The following is a 17,472-nucleotide window of genomic DNA, read 5'->3' as shown; positions in this document are numbered from 1 at the left end:
AAGGCATTGATTTCAGATAGAACAGAATAATCTTAACACCACACTGCATTAATGTGAATTTAATAAAATTACCCTTTTTAAGATCTGGGACCATTTTGGGGGATTTCACCTGGATTTGGCCTACCCTAATTGAAAATATTCCCATAACCATGTTAGTCTAAATGAATCATTTTGGTGTAATTTTACAAGAAACCCTTTGAAGTTACATAAAACACTGCTAAAAGTGATGAACATTAAACATATATTTTGTCTGAGCTGTAATAAACCCCACAAAAGAGGCGCTTTTTGATTTTTTGTGTTATAATTTAATATTTGTGTATAAGTGTATACCTCAGGCCCTGTGTGTTCTAGCACCATGCAGACAGTTTTGGCTGTTTTCCCTAGATGGCAGCAAATACTGAAAAAAATAATTTTGTCTTTATCATGTTGTATGCAAGACTTTACATTTTAAATGTCTGTGGAATAGCTGAATTTTGCAGTATTTTTTCTGTATCATGTATGCAAGATTAATTCAAATGGATCCGAATGAAGGAATATTTTTTTTTTTTTTAAATCAAATTTTTGCCTACCCAAATCTAAAGTCTCCCCACACCCATATACAGTGGTATTAACGGAATATCCCAGTGTCACCATTTTTCCCCCAGTGTTTGCTAACATATGATGGAAACAGCCAGGGTGCTAGAACACACTCTCAAAAATATTTATAATCAAAAAACAAAAAAGTGCCTATTTGGTTTGTTTTTTTATATTTTATATGCTTTTTTATTATAGCACAGACAAAATATAATATAATATTTATCACTTTCCGCAGTGTTTTATAGGGATGCACCGAATGTTCGGCAACCGAAATTATTCGGCCGAATAATCCAAAATAAGCACTTTCGGTATTCGGCCGAATAAGTAAAAAGGCCGAATAATTTTTGCCGAACAATGACGTTTTTAATGATGCGATCAAATAGTAACCCACGTAGAGTGAGAGGCGGGCGCTTTATGCAGCAAACATGTCAGCAGTGTGGAAGCACTGTTTAGTGCTGCATCTCATGTCATCGATGAGAAGAGGAACTGACTTTCATGTGAGAGAGCAGAGAAGCTACTTTTCATAAATTTACTATTTAATTATTGTAATGGTAAAAAAATGGCCAAATAAATGGAAAAAATGCGAAACACCGCGTTTGGTATTCGGCCTTCGGCCATCGGCCAAGCATTTCATTATTATTCGGTTTCAACTTCGGCCAAGAATTTCATTTCGGTGCATCCCTAGTGTTTTTGTGTAAAATTACTTTAATTTTGTGAAAAATCCAGCTATTCCACAGACATTTAAAATTTAAAGTCTTCACTTGATGACGTCATTCCGGACCCTGATCAGAGTTTAGGAGGTGAACCCAATGTTAAACTGCTTCTGTGTCGATGCCTCAGGTCTTAAATTGAATGTCAGGTTTACAGTGTAAGAAAAGCAGCCTTCTTTACAGAGGAGGAGGAAAGCTTAAAGCATGGAGGAAATCAACAGACATGATGCCCATATTTCTTGCTCATTATATGCTTCGCTAATGGGCCAAATATTTGCGCTGCAGTGTGAGGTCACATGACTCATGATGTCACAAAATAACCAACAGCAGTCTACAGACCAATATCTCACCAAGATCAAATAACGTTTACATTTATTCATTTGGCAGGTGTTTTTTTTATGCAAAACAACTTACATAGTACAACACAAGCATTTGCTCATTCAAATAAGACTTGTTTATCTCCTCTAGGACCCATAGGTCAACATAACTCACTTTATTTCAAAGTACAGGACACATATAAACTCGAAAGGTAAGGCAACAATTAAATCGATAAGCTCATTAGTAATTCGTAGTTCTTTGTGTGTAACACCGCCCCCCTGTGGCTTTAAATATTAACAAATGAAACCATGGAAAACACCCAAACAAAGCACTGAGAAGAAAACAAAAAGCCTGTGTGTGGTTACAGTGGACTTTCTCATGGCACTTTGTGACCACTGTGAAAAGGTGCGGGTTTTTTATTATTATTTTTTTTACAATACATATTCACATCAGTCTCTATGTATGAGTGTGACATGCGAAATGAAACCATGATCAGGCCTGACTCTGTCAAGCTGTGCTATGATTGTTTTCAAGTTAATATATACACTGATTGTAAACATAATACTTAACAGAAGCTGATTTTTTAACTCTGCAAGACGCCCAAATTTATATATTAAAAAAAACACTACAGACACAAGCTCACTGCCCAATTAGAGCACATTTGCGTGGCATATAATGTAATTTAATACTAATATATTTTATACTGTGTGTAGACAGAGGATATAGCCATGGAAAAACCATGTACACAGACAAACATACCCGGAAACTGTACACACCTGGATTAACGCAGTTCATAAAGCAGAAACCACTTCCAGAAGCTTATTACTCTGATGTACCTCAGCAGTATTTGGCTGTATATTCCTGACTAGAAAGCGAACAGGGGTCTGGGGGATCGTCGGACACATCAAAACAACAACGTTCACGCACACAAACACACATCACACACACGCACACACACGTCTTAGTATAGAAATATCTCGGCCGTCACACGAGGCTGCCGCAACAGCTGGACTTCTGCTTCTGTGACTCGATGTAATCGTGGATCTTGAACTTGGGCTCGTGGGGCTGCTGGAGATTTCTCTGCTTCAGCTCTCTGTGTGCACAGTACAAAAGCGACATTTTAAAAGAGTGCGATGATAACTAGGAAGTAGAAAGTCAAGGCAAACTTTAAATGTTGGTGAGACAATGCCTTAAAAACACCTTGTGAAAGCCCTTAAAGAATTGTACTTGTAGTGTACTTCAAACCTTATTAAATAGGCCTACACGATTCAAGTTTCAGTGGAAATTACATTTACAAGTATTTTTTAGTTTATCATAAATGCTTGTCAGTTAATTTAGCAGTAACTTTAGGCATATTTCATAGAAAATAGCAATAAATATGAAATTACATATTAAAATGTACCTAAATTCTAAGTTTAGCTTAATCGCATTTAATATAAATATAAAGAGTGATATTTTTTATTTAATTGCATTCATCATACAATAAAGTTTGCAAAGAAATTGCACACACACACGTATATTCTTTTAAAGTATTTTTTCCATAATCAGTACTTTTTAATTATGCTGAGGTGTACTTTTTGATGATATTTGCAGTTTTACAGCCATCAGGCATAACACTACATGACCACCTTCTTAAAATTGTGTTGGTCCCCCTTTTTCTGCCAAAACAGCCCTGAACTGTTGAGGCAAGGACTCCACTAGATCCCTGGAGGTGTGCTGTGGTATCTGGCACCAATATGTTAGCAGTAGATCCTTTAAGTCCTGTAAGTTGTTTTTTTTGTTTTTTGTTTTTTTTGTTTATTATTTATTTGACAGGGACCATGTGCAAGTACATTAATCTTCCAAGAGAAAAGATGCTTCACACCAGATTTAGCTACAGCTAATTTCCATCCGCAGTCCCTGGGCAGATAAAACAATAAAATATATGCATCTAAACATCAATAACTCACCAGTGTTGGGAGTAACGCATTACAAAAGTAATACATTACAGTAACTTATTACTTTTTGCTGTAACGCAGTAGTGTAAGGCATTACTAATCAATTTTCAGTAATATTTTACTCGGTACATTTCCAGTAACGCGTGCGTTACCCCCCTCCCCCCCAAAAAAAGAAAGAAATACAATAAAACGAAAAAGGAAAAGGAAAAAAAGGCGTGATACATTAACGCATGAAAAATGCAAGTTATTACCTGTTCGTGGTCATTCAATAGCCACGTGTGGTGTCCAGGTTAGTAATTAAATACTAAATGACAGCTTCTGATATGTTTTTGTATAGCGATTTACTTCATTTTCCTTCAATTCAGTACTTCAATTCATCTCCCTCTTGCTGGTGTACTTTTGGATATGGTGTGACATAGTCCAGTGAAGGCGTACGTGTTTATTGCGGATTTTACAGAAGTGCCGCAGGCATGATCTCAGTCTCTGTGCTCGCACTGGCCAGTGGAAAAGTGGCTAAAGAAGGTTTAAAGGCTCTGTCGTTTCAAAGAATAGCACAACGGCGAGCGCATCGAAGAACGGACGAGAGACAAGGCGCGCGCTGCTGAGCCAAACTATATGCCTAATGCCTATAAACAACACTTGGGTGAAGATGACAGAATAAGACTACTGCACACCGTGACACTGTCGTTTAGATTTTTTATAGTAATACAGTCATTTAGTTCAGTTAGAGAACAGGCCGTTCAAATAAAAACGGAAGCATGAACCGAAAATGTGATCTTGAGCTGACAGATGATCGCGGAAGATTTGGTTTCAAAGTAAAATGTAAAAGCGCCTATTAAAGGGGGTTTGTCATTGTGTTGTGTATTTCATTAAGAATAATAGGCTAATTTTAAACCGAAACTAAAAATCTGCTTGGCCGCACACAGAGCGCGCATTTACTAACGAGCTGTGCGCGCACTGGCGCGTTTTCAGTTCATATGGAAGCTTAACTTTTATAGGAATTCATTGAAAGCACTCGCTTTGCCTCCGCTCCCGTTATTAATGACCAAGCGGCAGTGCGCAGGTTCCTTTCGGTTAGATAGATTAGTGATTTAAAAGCCCAGATACCGGTGATGTCATCACACTTTGATTAGCCGGTGGGAAAATGTCCCCACCGTCTCATCCCTACTGTACATTCGCGAGATGTGTGCGCATTGCTTAGTTTATCAGAGATGAGGACAAGAACGTAGGCTAGTCAAATGCAAATGCAGTCAAATACAACCTTTTTCTAAAACCGAAATAACTAGGCTATCTCGCAACTATGTTGCAACAATAAGAAAAGAACAAATGCGCATATTGTCATAACTTAGAGTTTACACAGTTCTGTTGTGTCTATGAACACAGAAGCTATTCCCAGATATTGCCAGATAATCACTTTACCTCTAAAATAATTCTTATAACAGAGTTGGATCGTCATGATTTCTTGCATTGTCTTGAGCATTCACTTTTTTGCCAATTCTCTACTGTTAGCCTATAGCCCATGTCATTATTCTTCATCATATCGCCTTCTACTGGATGTAAAATGCTCTCTGTCTACATCTTAGAATGTTAAGAGCTACTTCTGTAGTTATTTTGGTGAAAGTAACTCAAAAGTAATACAGGAGTAATGTAACGCATTACAATTCTGAGACAGTAATATTGTAGTGTAATGAATTACTTTTAAATAGCAGTAGTAAGTAATCTATAATATATTACAGTTTGGAAGTAACTTGCACAACACTGTAACTCACTATCTATTTACAACCATATTTACAGTCATACTTCAGCCTACACTAACCCTATACATACTTTCAACAATAAACCATTTAAAATTTCTACATTAAAAACTTGACTAACCCATAAACATAGTCAATGCTGGCATAACTGATTATCTAATAATACCTTTCTAACATTTTGCGAGAAGGACTTCAGATCAGAGGATAATTTAAGACTATCTGGAAGATTGTTCCATTCTTTAACAGCTTTGAATGAGAAGGCTGTCTGTGCAAAGGCAGAGCTTCTGTTCGGTAATCTGCAGTCATTTCGACTTGTGGACCTAGATGTCCTGGTATTCTGTTCTGAGCAGAGCTGTACAAATCTCCTCAGTGGTGGAGGTGCGCTATTATTAAGAATCTTAAAAATTAATCGTACATTTGAGTACACAATTAAATTTGCAAAATTTAAGATTTTTAACCGGTTAAAAATTTGACAGTGATGATGTCTCAACGGTTTTTTATCTAATACCTTTACAGCCTGATTATAAAGGGATTTTAAAGGTTTTAATGTTGTTTCACTTGTTTGAGACCAACACGAGATACAATAATTAACATGAGAAACAATCATTGCATCAAGATATATTTTTGCGGCATCATAAGTAAGCATATTTCGAATATGTTTAAAAACTGAGATGTTGTATTTTAAAATATTAGACATTTTTTTGATATGCTTTTTAAATCCTAACGTTGGTTCCAAAAGGACACCTAAGTATTTAAATTCATCTACTACTTTTATCTTATCTTTTACAAAAACACATGGAAAGGTTGTTGGTTTTCTAATTTTAGTGAAATACATTGTCACCGTTTTATCTACATTAAGTGTAAGCGAAGCAGAGGTGAGCCAGTCAGCGATGTTATTCATGACCTTAGTTAATTTATTAGCGACACTAGTAGCGTCATTTCCATGTGCATAAATAATAGTGTCATCCGCATACATTTGAACATCCACCTCACCACACACTGTAGGGAGATCATTAATATAGAGTGTAAACAGCAGAGGTCCAAGAACAGAGCCCTGGGGGACACCTGTGTCACAAGCCTTTGGAGTAGACAGCATATTACTGACCCTCACACACTGTACACGGTCACTTAGATATGATTTTATCCACTGCAGTGCACTGTTGGACAGTTTATAGTTGCTCAATTTCTTCAGCAGCACTGAGTGGTTGACCGTGTCAAATGCTTTGCGAAGATCTAGAAACACAGTGCCAACGACCCCTCCCTTGTCCAGTTTAGTTTTTACCCCTTCTATAAAATGACAGCATGCCGTTTCAGTGGAGTGGTTTTTCCTATATCCAAATTGCATGGGATGTAGAAGATTATTTTTATTTAGATGTTCTAATAACTGTTCTTTAATTACTTTTTCAATGACCTTTGAGACAACAGGAAGTATGCAGATAGGTCTATAATTGCATACTTCATATCTATTACCGGTTTTAAAAACTGGCGTGATAATTGCATTTTTAAAAACAGTGGGGAACATATTTTCTTCGATTGATTTATTAGTCATATAAGTAATAGGAGTCATTAAAATATCTTTATGTCTTTTTAAGATTGAACTATTAAGCCCCCAAATATCTTTACATTTGGAGTTTGTCAGTGATTCTAAGATTTTGAATATTTTAGATTCATTGATTGGTTTGAACTTCAAAAAACTTGGATTATCATCAATAAATGGATCAGATATTTGATAATTAGTACAATTGTAATATTTGCCAAGTTCATTAACTGATTCTATAAAATAATTGTTGAAATAATTTGCAACTATTTGTGGATCGTTTTCAAGATTTTCATTTACATTAATTTCCATTTTCTGGCATTTAAAATGTTTTCGTCCAGTGACTTTATCAACAGCTTTCCAAAGTTTTTTAGTATCACCTTTTGCTTGTTCAATCAAATTCATATAAAAGTTTGCTTTCGTCTCTCTTAACAACCTTATAACCTTATTTCTAAGCTCCGTATATAAAAGTCGATCAGTCATGTGACCTGTTTTCAAGGACTTTTTAAGTGCTGTATCTCTTGACTTCATTAGATTCCATATGGACTCATTTATCCAAGGCAAGAATTTTTTTTTGGATTTATTCTTTAAATGGGATTGTTTAGAATATTTGGATAAAAGTTCATGGAATGTTTTTAAAAAATCATTACATGCTGACTGACAATTTTTACCAGATGTTAATTGTTTCCATTCAATTTTTTGTATTTCATTATGAAACAGTTTTATATCTTTCTTGGGAATATAAGAAGCCACTGAATCACGGTCAATTGAATTAAAATGTTTATATCTCATTTTTGATAATTTCCTAACCATTAAAGTACGATTATGGTCAGACAAGCCTGTTATCAAATTATAGGTTTTGGTAATTCGTTCTGCGTGATTAGTAAAGATTAAGTCTATTAAAGTTTGGGACGAATTTGTTATTCGTGTAGGATGTTTTATCATTTGTGCCATCTGAAACTTGTTACTAATTTGTTTTAACTTTTTCTTGATACTCTTGTTCAGCCAATTTATATTAAAATCACCTAACAAAATGGTTTCCTTATTATCACATTTTTTTAGTATCTCAATGAGATGGTTAAAAAAAATGTCTTTTGCTGTAGGTGGTCTATACAACACAATGACCTTAAAAGACCTTTCAGATGATAGTCTGATTGTTACTCCCACACATTCCAACGACTCAGTGAGATTTTCAATCAATTTACAATCCAAATGTTCCATCACATATATCATTACTCCACCACCCTTTCCCTGTTTCCGGTCACATCTAAAAACATTGTAGCCAGATACATGAAATAGAGTTTCAGGAGTAGAGGGTTTTAGCCAAGTCTCAGACAAACAAAAAATCCAGATTTGAGTCCGTTAGCAGATGTTCCAACTGTTCAGTCTTTGACAAGACACTTCTAATATTCAAATGTCCACCAAGGATTCCCCTCGGCTTTACTTTTGGCTCCCAGAGAATTTTTGCATGATTTACAGTCTGGAACAATCTAAATCTTTGTTGTTTCAAAGTCACTCTGTCTTTGCACGTATACTCTGAACACGGGGGAAAGCGTGGCGTTAAAAGGTCAACAGCGGGAATTTCAACTTTCCTTTTCACTGTGCGCGATATTAAGTTGGTTTGCAAAGACGACACACCCATGTCCGCGGCTCTAGAAGGAGCAGAACTCACCGCTGTGGAAGTTGTAGAACCATAAGCAGCAAGCGAAGAGTTGACACTTTGTTCCGTAGTTAGCCGACCGCCCACAGGACCCGGGTTTAGATGGATATCTCCACACAGTAGTAGAAGCATACACAGTAAATTTGACGCTTTCTTTTGTGCCGATGTTTGAGATCCCTCATTGCGGTCCTGTTGATGAACGTCAGCGCGTCCGTAGTTTAAAATCACAGAATAAGCGATGTACTGGCACCACGAAACGACAGGGGAGAAAGCGATATGCTTCACAGAGCGTGACGAAAAGTGATAGGAAGTTGACCAGGTGTTCCATGCTGCAGCGCAGATTGCAACAAATTGAAGAATCAAAATTACGCGTTGTACCTGAGTGCTCGTTTTCCTAACGTGCAGACGTTGTGATATCGGTTTTATACCTTTGTTGTTGTAAGATAAATTTGGCGGCATCCTAGATTGTTTTAAATTAAGTGGAGTCACAGTACCTGCCAGCCTGCGAGCACTCACAGCCATCGATCTGAGGTTATATCGAGTTGCTGAAGCCTGAGGTGGGTCCTCCATGGATTGGACTTGTCTGTTCAGCACATCCCACAGATGCTCGATTAGATTGAGATCTGGAGAATTTGAAGGCCAAGTCAACACCTCAAACTCATGCTCCTCAAACCATTCCTGAACCATTTTTACTTTGTGGCAGGAGCATTATCCTGCTGGAAGAGACCACAGCCACCAGAGAATACCGTTTCCATGAAAGGATGTACATGGTCTGGAACAACGCTTAGGTACGTGTCAGAGTAACATGAAGACAGAGTAAGCAGAACATTGCCTAAAGCATCACACTGCCTCCACTGGCTTGCCTTCTTCCCACCAGGTCATCCACGTGATGTAAAAGAAACCGTGATTCATCAGACCAGGCCACCTTCTTCCAATGCTCCGTGGTTTAGTTCTGATACTCATGTGCCCACAGTTGCTTCTTTCGGCGGTGGACAGGGGTGAGCATGGGCACCCTGATTTGTCTGCGGCTATGCAGGCCCATACGCAACAAACTGTGATGCACTGTGTATTCTGACACCTTTCTATCAGAACCAGCATTAACTTCTTGAGCAATTTGAGCTACAATATTGTTCCAGCCTTCACTTCCCACGTGCATCAATGAGCCTTGGCTGGCCGTAATCCTGTCGCCGGTTCTCCACTGTTCCTTCCTTGGAGCACTTTTGACAGATACTGACCACTGCAGACCAGGAACACCCCACAAGAGCTGCAGTTTTGACCCAGTCGTCTAGCCATCAAAATTTGGCCCATGTCAAACTCGCTCAAATCCTTACACTTGCCCATTTTTCCTGATTCTAACACATCAACTTTGAGGACAAAATGTTCTCTCACCCACTAACAGGTGCCGTGATGAAGAGACAATCAGAGTTATTCACTACATCTATCAAAATAATGTTATGCCTGATCAGTGTATATACGTCCTGTGCATTAATATTACAAAGGGTGGTACCTAGAGTATTACTATGTGGTTGCTAGGGCATTTCGTGGACACTCAGACTGGTTGCTAGGCGGTTACTAGAATGTGGGTGCTAAAGTGATCTGTGTAGCTATATCCTGTATATAGATATAAAGATATAAAAGTAAAGAGATAGATAAAAATACAAATATATTGACAGACAGTTGCTGGGACGTTGTTGTGCAGTTACTAGGTTGGTCTGGATGATTGCTTACTGGCCCAAGTGAAAAGCAATTTTAAATAAAAAAATCATTATTAGACACTAAAAAAAGTCTCAGACACATTATCTGATGTGTCATTCATAACTGTGAAGGACTTCCCCTCCCTCTTCCAGTATTATTTATCTGACGATGTGTGTTACTAGCGTGAGGGCGGGGCAACCTGTCACTCACATGAGATCCACCAATAGCAAAAAACAAAAACCATCCAATCAATTCCTCTCGGACAAAATCAAGTCTCGTCTTACTTTTGTGCTTCTTCCAGAAGCCATTTCACTCTGATATACAGTCATGTGAAAAATAAAGTATACTCTCTTTGGATTGTATGGTTTTAATTAGCAGGAAATAATTAAAAAAAATCTTCTGTCCCTGGCAGGTCTTAATATTCGATAAATACAACACCACATGACATTTCACACCATGTGATTATTTATTTAACAAAAACTAGGCCAAAACTGGAAAAGCCATGGGTGACAAACTAAGTACACTACTGTTTTCATAGGGATTAAGAAAAGTCAGGCACTGCTAATCAAATGTCTTTGATTATCTGATCATCAGCAAGCGTGACCAACTTTATAAAAGCAGAAGTTCTGGCAGTTTGCTGGTCTAGAGTGTTCAGGTGTGTGTTAACACAATGCCAACAAAAGAAATACATCAGCAATGATCTTAGAGAAGCAGTTGTTGCTGCCATCAATCTGAGAAGGGTAATATCCTCATTTCCAAACAGTTTGAAGTCTATCATTCTACAGTGAGGAAGATTATTCACAAGTGGAAAACATTCAAGACAGCTGCCAATCTTTCTAGAAGTGGACGTCCCGGCAAATTCACCCCAAGATCAGACCGTGCAATGCTCAGAGAAACTGCAAAAAACCCAAGAGCTACATCTCAGGCCTCAGTTAACAGGTTCATGACAGTACAATTAGACTGAACGAATATGGCTTGTTTAGAAGGATTTCCAGGAGAAAAAAATAACATGGCAGCTTAGATTTGCAAAGTTGCATCTGAACAAACTTCAAGGTTACTAGAACAATATCCTTTGGACAGACGAGACCAAAGTTGAGATCTTTGGCCATAATGCACAGAAACCCAAACACAGCATATCAGCACAAACACCTCATACCAACATCATGCTGATTTTTGGCTTATTTTATAGCCACGGGACCTGGGCACCTCACATTCACTGAGTCGTCCATGAACTCCTCTGTGAACCAAAGTATTTTAGAGTCGAATGGGAGGCCATCTGTCCAACAGCTAAAGCTTGGTGAAATTTGGTTCATAAATGATCACAAGCACACCAGCACATCTACACCAGAATGGCTGGAAAAGAAAAGAATCAAGGCAATGGCCCTGAAGTCCAGACCTCAACCCGACTGACATGTTGCGGAGGGACCTTCAGAGAGCTGTACATAAACAGAAGCCTGCAAACCTCAAATGAACTGAAGCAACGTTGTAAAGAAGAGCGAGGCAAAATGTCTCCATAACGCGAGACTGATAGTGTCATGCAGAAAACCAATACCTCAGCGTATTACTGCTAATGTCTATGCTAATGTCATGTGGTGTTCTTCATCTGAGGTTGTAGTAACCTAATGTAGACCTGCTAAAGGTCAGATGATTGTATATTATGTCCTGATTCATAAAACCAGTTTCCAAAAAGGGGCACTTACTTGTTCACATAACTGTACGTCACAATAGAGAATTAAAGACAAGCTCAACTTTAATGATTCAATCCCTAACATATGATCAATGGTAATAAAGTGACACTTGTTTAAATGTTCACATTCAATTAAAGATGCGGTCCGTAAGTTTTGACTATTTGTCGCCATCTCTGTTTGAAACCTGCAATTGCAGTTATTTGCGGAAATATCATCTTTACGTGGGTTGTGCAGTGACGGATCCCCAGCGTGCATGAATCTAATGTTTTTAGGAGTTTGTGTGGCTGTCGTTCATTCATCGCACCTGTATGGATACTATACTTCAAATCACAGATTATATGTCTTGGAGTATGACCAAAACGAGAATTTTCTGAACAAGTGAGAAAAAAAAAACTTACAATAAATCTTGGTACCATCGGAGATTGAATCGAACGATCGCTTAGGTCATACCACATCAAACCATGCAAATTATAATGAATGTTATACTTTTTTCTCAAATTGTTAATGTTAACAAACTCAGCATTGTGTGACTGTGTATTTAGTGTAGATTTCAATTTCCGTACCATCTCATCTTTAGCTTTTGACTACAGGCTAATCTCTGGTTGTCACTGATGATTGACATCAAAATGATGCGTTTGATTATACCAGCTGCTGTGTGAAAAGGTTTTAAATGATCCGCCACCTGCAGCATCCACACATGCGATAATACTGCTAGTCGGACTCCTACTTTATGCATACAGATGTGACGTAATGATATGCTGGAATTTCCCACGGGAATACAGCAGTACCACTCAAATTATAACACAATATTACAAGTTTACCCTTGTGAATCTGGCTACGGTAAGGCGATTTTGAACCCTGCTGGTTGATTTTAGATCATTTTTAACCACAAAAAAAAAAAAAAAAAAGTTACGCACTGCAGCTTTTATAGTGAAGTATTTTTACTCAAGTAGATTTTATAAAAATATATGTACTTTATCAGTGGTGTTTTTTGGAAAAATTTTACTTCACTTCTTTCCAAAGCATTAGGTCTTACTTTTTAACGGTACTACATTTAATTTAAAGATGCAACTTTCCGTCCACTGGAGGGCGCCTATTCTAAACAAAGGCGTAGTTTGATGATGCCAAGTTTGAGCGCAGCATCTTGGGACATGTGGTCTTCACCTCACAGCCGGTGGAACATAGGACTCGGGCAGAAATCATGTTCATGGATGCGGTTATTAACGTTGCAGTAGTGTGAAGCAGAGCAGGACCGAGTGTTTTGGGGCTGAGCCCGGCCGCTGGAGCAATTGTTATACAAACACCAGCCTCGCAAACACCGGGACTTTTATTATGACGAGGTGGGACGCAGTCGCTGGGCGCCTGCACTATTTCCGCTTTTCATGAGTATAAGGTAAAGCAGCTCTGTTAATCATATTAGATTAGAGGTTAGATCGGGATCAAAAAACCCTACCCGAGCCCGTGCACGTTGTGTCCAAGCCCGGCCCGGCCCGACACATTAACTTTAATTATGAGCCCGAGCCCGATTTAAACCCGACCATTGTTCAATACGTGGGCGTTTTGACGAGAACGAGCCTGTAATGAGCAAAGCGCAGCGAAGCGGACTGGTGAGGCTCATGATAAAACTACATTTAGTTTTCAGTTTTCTCCACAGCAACTGTACAGCCGAATAACATTTTTGTTGCAATATTTTCATGTTTAACACTTTGAAGCTTCTTTGAAACAATCATCATTGTAAAAGCGCTATAGGCTATAAATAAAGCTGACGTGACTCCGCTCAATAATCCGCAGGCGCGCGCTCATGATCCGCTCACCGGTAAACTGATGTCTGCTCAAATCCAGCTCAGACATTTATCTGTAGCTTACTTTGTTGTAGCCATTAAACAATGTGTTTTTTCCTTCATATTTATGTTTAAATATTATATTATTATTTTTACATTTCATCTGATTATGATGAGTGAAAAGATGCGAGTGGGTCAGAAATGATTTTGATGGTTATTTAGTTTAATATTAAGTTTTGTTTTGTAGAAAGCATTTATTTCGTTTTGTTTAAATTGTATCTTAATTTTAAAAAAGGTTTCTTAGGCCAATTGCCTGGATTTAATAAATAAAAAGCAAATAGCAGACTATAATCGTGAGGTGAAGTCGTGGGAGTGATCGCTTTCATTCCTCATGAACTGGAGCTGCGCGTCTCATAAATAAACCCAAACTCAGCAGCTACTCGCCTCACAGACATAAGAAATATGCGTATAGAAAGCTTGAAATGACCACTTTTAAACGAAACGATACGAAGATATTTAATTAAGCAAAGTGCAGTGTTCACACGAGCAGCTCTTGACACAGAGCGTTTCTGTTTAGAATGCTGCGCTCCATCACTGCTCGAGCTGTGAGTTTAACACGCATTTTTACACTAATCCTGACTTGTGCAACTTTGTAGCCTACACATTTGTTTCTTAGTTGTTGTATTAGTTCTTACTTTGCTAAATATATATATAATTTCTGATTATAGCATAGCTTTCTGCCCACCCAATTAGACTAGTAAAGTAGGCTAATGATTAAAAAAACAAACGCTTGATCACGGGCCCGGCCCTACCCGACCCGAGGATAGTGCCGGGAAATCTTAGCCCGACCCGTCCCGCGGGTCGGTTCGGGTCAGGTTCGGGCTCGGGCAGAGAATCTAAACTCTATATTAGATACATTTAAGTGTGTTTAAAATTATGTTATGACATTACTCTGTGCGTTCACTCAGCGCTGCTGTGACATGTTCACACTGCTAAGAGTAAAGCGCTTCTGCCCAATAAAACTGAGGGTAACGCAGATATGACGCGATTGACAGGCGACTCGCTCAAACGCTATGCTGACACGTCCCGGGTCCTCGGTTAAAATAGCAATTTTCTCACGATTTACAAATAGTTGGAAACATTTGGGATATTGTAAGTAATCAACTGAACAAAATATATAACACTGGCCTAGTGGTTTTTGGATATTTTTCTGCAAAACTACTACATAGTGCAGCTTCAATACTTTATCACATTTATAATACTTTTTTTTCTTTTGCTCAAGTAAAAGTTATTTAACGTTAACTTAAGTTAACTTAAGAAGTAAGAAAGTACAAAATGTTTTATGTAAATGGTCTACTATTATATAGCACTTTTAACAGACCCTATGGCTATCCAAAGCGCTTTACATCTTCCCTCACATTCACCCATTCACCCTTTCATTCATACACCGACGGCGGTGTCTGCCATGTAAGGCGCCATCCAGCTCGTCGGGAGCAGCTGGGGTTCGGTGTCTTGCTCATGGACACCTCGACACTTGGTCAGGTGGAACCGGGGATCGAACCACCAACCTTCCGATTTGTAGACAATCTACATGAACCACTGAGCCACTGCCGCCACAAATGTAGTTATTCTTAAAGGGGTGGTTGCATGCGATTTGACTTTTTTAACTTTAGTTAGTGTTGCTGCTTGAGCATAAACAGTATCTGCAAAGTTACAGCGCTGAAAGATCAATGAAAATAAATGGAGATATTGTCTTTTAAAGTTATGGCAGTTTATTGCCTACAAAAACGGCCGGTTTGGACTACAACGAGCTTCTTCCTGGGTTGGTGAAATCATAAACTCTTGCTAGTCACTGCAGATGTGACTTCTGCCCATAATGGTAAGGTTCGTGGCGTTTCTGGACAACCTGTGCTTGGCACTTTAGCCAATAAAAATACAGGAAACTACATTTGGCCATCTAACCAATCTAAGACCATTGCGCTTTTCAGAGGGATGGGCTTCATAGAAGCAGGAAGCAGACGAGCCGTTCAAAGGACAGTGGAGCGGTGTGGAATAAAGGTAAAATATAAGAAAAATACAGTGTTTAAAAAAAGAAGAAGCATTAAGACATGTTATACTGCGCCTCATAAACACAACCAAGTCTATTTTTTTTTTTTTTTAAAACATGAAACCCTTTAAAGTTTTAAAAAAAATGTATTCATGAAACGTAGTGCAGTAAAAAGTATGACATTATGCTTTGGAATGAACTGAAATAAAAGTTTTCCAAAGAAAAACATTGATAAAGAACATATAATTTTAAAAATGAACTTGAGTAAAAAGCACAAATACTTAATTACTGTCCGCCTCTGCATAATATATAAAGAAAATCTCAGACAGACCTTGCTATGGCATGAAAAGCGAGTTCCACGTTGACACCGGTCTTGGCACTTGTCTCCATGAAAGGAACTCCATATTGCTTTAGTAAAGAAAAAGAAAGTGTTAAAGTTTATTAAAAAATAACCATTCACTGATCATTTGTAACCGCAGATATGTCCACTCTTACCTTGGCCAGCTTCTCCCCTTCTTCATGCGTGATGACCCTCTCAGCAGTCATGTCTGACTGGAGGAATACAAACACAAAGCAAACATTGATGCCTTTACATTTGTGCTTTTGAAAGACATTTTGAAAGACTCGAAGTGAATTGAACCACGCATACATGACCTTGTTATCCTACAAAGGCAAACACAAAAAAGTGTGAATAGAGGACCAGTTGTTTTTAATGAGCTGTTATGATTTTGTTAAAGAAACATTCTGGGATAAATACAAGTTAACCTTGCAAAGTCTGACATGAAAAAATTGTGATATTTATTAGACCAGTTTAAACAACTTTTTAAACCATCCAAAAACATGTTTGCATTTGATACTTCAGGCTTTTATGGCTCATACAGTCCAATATAGTGAGAATATAAAGCACAAACTCGAGAAGGAAAAAATACCTGTATTATTCTGTAAAAACATTTGCTGATATTTATATGACCAAAACGATATACAATTCTGATGCTTGTAATGTAAATAAATTAGGTATTTATAACAGGATAGCGATAGCTACACTCTAAAAAATGTTTTGTTGTTTTTTGTTGGTTTTAACTAAAAAAAGTAAGTAACCTGGTTGCCTTAATTTTTAGTTTATTGAAATTAAAAATTTGAGTTGATACAATGAAGGAAATTTGTTTAATAAATAGAAACTCAAAATATTATTGTATCTGAACCACATAAAAAATTGATAAATCATGATTAAATCACAAATTTAAATCATAAATCACGTTTCACTGCGTCATCAGAAATAAAACAATTACCCAATATGCTTACAAAATCGTTTAATACTATTTTAATAAAGGTTGTCGAATCTCAAAAAATGTTCATTGTATTAACTCAATTGTAATTTCAATGAACTCAATTTTAAGGAAACCAGTCAACTTTTTTTCTAAATATTTTTTTACAGTGTACCACAAACTAATTTTAAGATCTTCAGATCTTTCAATCTAATGGATGAAATAAGCTCTTGCAGTTTGCATATGAGCACGCACGGAGATGATGGAAAAACACACGAAGAGCTGCAATTTCGTTTCTGCTCTGACAGACACAAGACCAGCCGAACGCTGTGAGTGTGTCTGAAATCAGGAATGGAGAGAGAACATTGTGCTTGGGATGTTTATTATCTTCAAACAAAGCGTAGGTCTCCAGACGACAAAGTTTAATCGCGTATGGCTAGCGTGCTTCTCATTATGTTTCCGCATTAGGTCAGTAGGCGGAGAGTAGTCTTTTGTGGCCGTTAG

General features: G+C 37.8%; 1 protein-coding gene across 2 annotated transcripts in view; it reads right to left on the bottom strand.

Annotated features, from left to right (window-relative positions):
* Positions 1 to 1,641: 1,641 nt before the first annotated feature.
* LOC137092950 (ras-related protein Rab-37-like) overlaps positions 1,642 to 17,472 on the bottom strand; it is a 64,791-nt gene continuing 48,960 nt past the window's right edge. For both annotated transcript variants that reach the window (XM_067457521.1, XM_067457530.1), the window contains exons 7-9: positions 16,199 to 16,255; positions 16,035 to 16,111; positions 1,642 to 2,697 (exon numbers count right to left, since the gene is read on the bottom strand). In XM_067457521.1, coding sequence (XP_067313622.1) covers positions 2,589 to 2,697; positions 16,035 to 16,111; positions 16,199 to 16,255 — 243 coding nt within the window. In that variant the 3' untranslated portion in view covers positions 1,642 to 2,588. The remainder of the gene's footprint in view (positions 2,698 to 16,034; positions 16,112 to 16,198; positions 16,256 to 17,472) is intronic.

Source organism: Pseudorasbora parva, chromosome 2 (genome assembly GCF_024679245.1).
Source record: "Pseudorasbora parva isolate DD20220531a chromosome 2, ASM2467924v1, whole genome shotgun sequence".
NCBI lineage: Eukaryota > Metazoa > Chordata > Actinopteri > Cypriniformes > Gobionidae > Pseudorasbora > Pseudorasbora parva.
This window is presented reverse-complemented; position numbering and strand designations above follow the sequence as displayed.